General features: G+C 37.0%; 1 protein-coding gene across 1 annotated transcript; it reads right to left on the bottom strand.

Moving 5' to 3' along the window:
• Positions 1-708: 708 nt before the first annotated feature.
• Positions 709-5,202, bottom strand: LOC104213794 (rhodanese-like domain-containing protein 4, chloroplastic). Its single transcript, XM_009763339.2, has 8 exons — positions 4,436-5,202; positions 3,685-3,787; positions 3,516-3,602; positions 2,506-2,580; positions 2,352-2,426; positions 1,700-1,780; positions 1,329-1,574; positions 709-1,097 (listed from the first exon to the last, which is right to left on the bottom strand). The coding sequence occupies exons 1-8, from the start codon at positions 5,044-5,046 to the stop codon at positions 1,050-1,052; spliced, it is 1,326 nt and encodes a 441-aa protein (XP_009761641.1). The 5' UTR covers positions 5,047-5,202; the 3' UTR covers positions 709-1,049.
• Positions 5,203-6,412: the final 1,210 nt, after the last annotated feature.

Here is a 6,412-nt window from a genome sequence, read left to right as displayed (position 1 = left end):
CCTTTTTTGGGAAGTCCTCCCCTCCTATTTATAAGGGGGTATCCACAGAAAATCCTAGAAAAAAGTACAATTTAGAGTAGAATATTCCCTTTGAGTATTCCGAAGCAAACTAGTTGTTTCATCACTGTCCGACCTCGGCCTTATTGATGAGTGTCCGGCCTCGGCCTTAATTATGATTGTCCGACCTCAGCCTTATTGATGAGTGTCCGACCTCGACCAATTGATGACTGTCCGACCACGGCCAATTGATGACTGTCCGACCACGGCCTGTCCGACCTTAGCCTTATGTCTCCGCGTGCCGAATTTCTCCGATCTAATTTTGACCCATACAATACTAGCAGACTAATAATAGTTGTTATTTTGGACTACAGTCACACATCTCTATAGCAGCATCCCTATATAACAACACTTCACTATAAAAGTCAAGCTTTTCCAGAATCAATTTTCATGTTATGTTATAATATATATTCTCTATAACAGCACTTCACTATAACATCCAAAAATATTCGAGACAAACGAGACTGTTAATTTTATAGAGAGGTTTGACTGTATTATACTTTCCGAAATTGACTTTGAATTTATTTTATTTTTTTCAGCTTGTAAACCCCGTCACCCGATAATACAAAATAGATATCCGTAGAGTCAAATACTGAGAAATACTTCTTTCCAAGATCCAAATTGATAGACAAACAAGAAGCAAAAATGGCATAGTCTAAGTGTAGAGTTATTTCAAGGTTAATGATATTCAAGTTTGATATCCTTGTTCATTATGCTCTCACATGTCTGCATAAAAGAAAATGTAGTGGTAAACTCACAAGAATATGCTACAAATTAAGATGGAAGATAAGGACATAATAGTGTTGAGAATTAGGATATCTACTGGCACTAAAATTTCTCTCAAATGCATGTCATGTAATATTCAAAATTTTGTAAAATGAGGAGCTTCCATTGCAAACGATATATAGAATATATAGCTATGGTAGTTCTCAGCCAAAGTGGTATCTGAGGTCTGCTATGCCTTGGATATATGGCAGCCTGCAAGTCCAGCTCTATGGTTGTGAAGGCATTGGCGATGTTGGAGGCTTGAAATCAGGATACTGCATATAACATATTCAAAGCAAAAGATGTTAAACTTGACAGATCAACAATGAACATCAAGTATAGCTTATATATTGGTGTCTGGTAACGATCCACAACTCAACAATAGCACAATCTCAGAACTTAGAAAGAGAACCATTATCACACTAGGACCGGCAGATGTCACATGCGAATATCATTTAGGGATTTAGAGAAATGATGAACAAGCAGTTGAACACAGGAAAACTTACATTAGGATAAGGTGAAAGTGGCCTTGAACTTTTAGGTAGTGCATCTGCCTTGACTTCTGCGTTAGCGGCAGAATTGACTTCTGGAGTAGGCTGGGAACTTGCTTCTACTTTAGGTGGTGCAATATCCTCCTGAGGAACTGATTCAGTTTTCTCAACAGTGCCGGTGGATGCAGCAGGGCTTGCCTCTGCAGGTGCAGGTAGAGCATCGCTACTCATCGTCTCTGGAAGGAGCGCCTTCCCTATTTGCTGAATTTTCAAGGTGAGGAAAAAAACATGATTAACAAAATTGTGATTTTGAAGAAATATAATAAACCAAAATTTTGTTCTTCTCTGGTATGGGAACAAATATCTTGAGAAGATGTGGAGATTACCTTAATCTCATCTACAAGCTCCTTTGGAGCAATCTTAGTAGAAAGAAACTCATCAACTTGTTGCAGAGTTAGCTTTCTATCCTGCAAAGGGAAAATATTGTAATATTAAAGGACCTTTCATATTTAAAAACTTTGATCGCCGAGATCATTATCTATTTTAAGTAAGTATAGGAAGAGTTAGGTCGATGAAGTCACTCATTTGACTAGCAATCGGAAAATTTTCAAATCCCTTTGCCACTTTAACACTGAGAATATTCCTAAACCGTTATTGAACTGAAAACAATGTTTATGCATGAAACAGTCAGTTTAACGCATAGGAAAGTTATCTAGGAGTATCAATTATCTAAAAATAGCACATTCAACATTCCAGGTTTAAGCAAAGTTACCAATTCCTAATAATAAAAGAGCATAGAGGCCTAAATTAAGTAGCATATTATACAGCTTGCAGTTGAAATAGAGGAGACTGTATCGACTTAGCAACAGAAGTGAAATGACGATTGCCTGGCCATAAAAGAGTTTTATAAGTAAAATATAAGTACAAATTAAGAAGTGATTATCATAAAGCACTTTTCAGATGTGAAACGGACAGTTTTTTTCAAGGCTCATATGGCAGTTGCAAGAAAAGTATTCACTGCAAATAGCGCCAACAAACCTCTGCAAACAGGAGTTTCTTGCCAATCAGTTGGATAAGTGCAGCTGAACCTAACAGTTGCAGTATTGTTTCTACCTGAAAAAGGAACTAATAGTGAGCTATGCACTAAATTGAGCTCCACATAGGATGAGGGAAAAAGAAGTTAGAGCCTGACCTCTGAGAAGGCTAAAAGTCCAAGCCCAGCAGCTGCAGCAGCACCTAAGCCTACAGTAACAGCATCAGAACCTTCCTGCATATCCAAGTTCCAACTAAGTTCTTGCTTTGAAGTTGAGCATGTTAAAATGAGAAGCCAATATAGCATATGATCAAGTAGTTCTAGACTACTAGTTCTCCGTATTCCCTTGTAAATTTGATAATTGCGCATAGTTAACGAGTCTATGAAAGTGCATCTTGATTAACAATTAATTTCAGGTCTGAAGCAACAGAAACAGTTATGGGACAAACGACTAGTTGAATGTATGAAGTTAATCATGGAGCAAAACTTTGATTAGGGTGGGCTACAAGGGAAAATGTGGAGAATTTAGGAAGTGCAAGTGAGAGAGTTTGTAATATTTCACTAGCATCTATCACTGCCATACCATTCACTTGGCATTTTGATAGAGAAATGCGGAGTGGAAATGTGGAATGCAAAAGAGAAGTAAAACAGATTTCTGCAAGAGCTCCCAGAATTTTTCAAGTTTTTGGGTGCATTCTCTGAACCAAACATAACTTGAAAATACTTGGTCTGCCATACCATTGTCATGTTAAGATTTGCATCCAAGTTATAGTAATTCCTTGTATACTTTTTGAACTTCTTAATGCAACCACGGCATCTTAAACTTCTTGTGTGCACTGCAGCCTGATCAGTTTGTGCTACGTGCTATTTGTGACTGAATCTGTTCTGCGGTCTTACTTTCATATATTTTAGGCGACCCTAGCATACTCCATGTGGCTTCTTGTGCTGAAAACAAGCCATTCTCCTTCATTATGTTAGACTTCCTAAATGAACCTCAATCCTAGTGCTTGCAACAATATCAAAGAAACCATATGAATTCAGCAACTCTAATTGCTACCAAATGCAACTAGTTTGGAGTCAAGACAAAAGCGAATGCAATTGACGTTCTTGAACTCAAATGGGGTTATCACATCTAGTAATTAGTACCATGGTTAAGAAAGAGAACATACCCCAAGAATACCATCTAGAGCATCGGACAGATTGCTCAGATCAAGACTTAATGTTTTCTTAGGAGCATTCCAAGGAAGGCCACTGTTCTGCAGAAAGTGGAATTCGTTAAGCTTCATGCCACCAACTTGTTTTTACGAATAAATTAAGTACAACTAAATTTGTGAATACCAGCCATCCTCGGGGTCCTTCGGCACCACCTTTTATCGCATAAGCAGCTTTAAATCCATTTGCTGTGACTAGCTCCGCAACCAGCTCAGAGTTCCCATCAAATCTGGCTTCATTACAATTCATAAAGAGATAGGATTAGATTCAATTAATGGATAATTGGCTCATATAAGAACTCCGTACAAAAATTTTTGTATGAAAGGTGCAAGCGTGACAACCACATCACTATAAATTTCAGTTTGCCGACTGATCCTTGATTTATTCCTGATAAAACCTTGATGCAACACCTAGAAGATAACTTCTTGCAAATTTGCTTAACTGCCTAAATGGTTAACTGACAAGAGTGGGTTGCTCCAGTCGTGAGCACCCTTCACTTCCAACCAAAAGGTTGTGAGTTCGAGTCACCCCAAGAGCAAGATGGGGAGTTATTGGAGGGAGGGATGCCGAGTATCTATTGAAAACAGCCTCTCTACCCCAGGGTAGGGGTAAGGTCTGCGTACACACCACCCTCCCCATACCCCACTAGTGGGATTATACTGGTTTACTATTGTTGTATTGTTGCCTAAATGGTCACCGCATGTAAGATGGTGAGCACAAGAATTATCTTAAATGATGTCAGCACAAGCAATCCTCACAAAATTAAATTTTGATAACATCTTGCTGCTAATGTTTCAAAAATACTTCAGCAATATAAGCTAAATACCCACATATTATCAGATGAAAAAATAAGTAACCAATTCTTTTCAAATCTTACTTGTCCAGAATGAACAATGTAGTATTCTCAGGATCCTTGAACTTCAAAGCTAGCTTTTTTAAGAACCCAGGCTTATCTTCACCCTTATAAGCAACTGTAACTGCCTTCTTCTTCAAACCCCTTATATCTGGACTCCCTACTTCCCTCAATTCAGCAGGTGCTCTTATATCAAGCAGCTGTGCGCTTTCATCATCTCCCAATTTAGCATAAGCTGTCTTAGCAGATTCAACACCCCATGACTTAGGCTTTTCAAGAACCTGAAACAGAACCACTGGCAAAGCCAAAGCAACAACTCCACCAGCTATAACCAAAGGATTGTCTGATGCAAAAGTGGTCACAGTTTCAACAACTGCAGTTGCATCAAAGTCAGCAGCAGGACTGGTTGTAGATTGCTCTAGTGCCTCCTCATATGTTAATGCTTTAGCTAAACCTGTAGTTAGAGCTGAGGATAGAAGTACTAAACCCCCTTGAACATTTCTTGATATACTCTCTACTGAACAAAGATTCTTGAATGGGAAAGAAATGGGGTGTGATGGGATTTTCTTGGGTTCATTTCTTCTATCAGATAGAACAGAGAGAGGCGTCACTCTTACTGCATTAATGGCCTCCATAGCATAATTCTTTATCACAAATTATAGTGGAATTTCTATGGGGTCTCAAGGAAAGTTGATTGGAAGTTTTCTAGCTATACCATAAGATGAGGAAATTGTAATACTAGCTAATTTTGATTGATATCTACCAAAAGTTTTTAGCTTTTGGCATATTTCATCATCAATTAGTGCAATTTGGCTGGTGTAGTACGAAGCTAGGGAGGTAGTGACGTGGAAGGAGAGGTGGATATCCCACCAGTCGATGGATTCCACGTGTCACATAAGGATCATAGAGCTGTTGATTATGTAGACTAATTTACAGATGGATCGAGAAATTTATTTTGCTGAGGCAATTGTGTGGTCAAGAATTAGTGCAGGAAATGATGATTTTGTGAGAGTACCACTACGTTTTGCTTCACTTCAGTACACTGTACTCCAGTACTGGACATCTTGATTTTCCACTAGCTTCTAAACAAGCAATGAACGAAAGCCCATCTTTCATAATAAAAATTTTACTACCTCTCCAGCAAATTAGCAGTCCAGAAGCTGCGTAGTGCGATGTTGGAAAATGGATCTGTGAATTCATAATAAATGATGACAAGTTATCAACAGAAGTAAACTAATAAGTTGGTTTAACTGAATTTTATTCTTTAATCACTTCTTCAGTAAGTGAATTATAAGTGAGGAGATTTGATTTTGTAGTTTATTACAAATGTTATGTTAGTTATATAGCTCTTTTTAAATGAGATCAATAAAATAACAATGGAATAAATAACGCAAGAAATTCTTGCCCCCTGTATCTCTTGAAACTTAGTAATGCAACCCAGTAATCTTTTATGAAAAAAAAGAAAAGAATATTTGCATTATCTATATGATTAAGAAAAATAATATTATGACTCTTCCATTATCGGTTGATATGGACTTAGGGGTGTTCATAAAAAACCCGAAAAATCGAATCAAACCGAAAACCAAACCAACCCAACCAAAAAAATCGATACTTTTTGGTTTGGTTTGGTTTTGGTTTTGAATTTTGAAAACCGATCAAATTTGGTTTGGTTTTGGTTTTAATCAGAAAAAACCGAACCAAACCGACTATAGGAGTAGCTATTTCTAATTTATTATTACACCTATATATATGTATATTATTATACAAAGTTTCAAAAAATTTATGGTAAATGTTAATAGTTTGCACTTTTAATATAGTTCTTTACTTTTACATTCTAGTTTGATTGGTAGTTTTCTTTTGTTTAGTATAAGAATCCATTCCGTGTAAAAAATAACATATTTTTAATTGGGTCCTTAAATTATTCATCACTATTTGATTCAATTATCATCAATATATTTTGGTAAATAATAGATTTCTCAAAGGGCAATTGATTTGATAGTG

The sequence above is a fragment of the Nicotiana sylvestris genome, chromosome 1 (assembly GCF_000393655.2).
Source record: "Nicotiana sylvestris chromosome 1, ASM39365v2, whole genome shotgun sequence".
NCBI lineage: Eukaryota > Viridiplantae > Streptophyta > Magnoliopsida > Solanales > Solanaceae > Nicotiana > Nicotiana sylvestris.
This window is presented reverse-complemented; position numbering and strand designations above follow the sequence as displayed.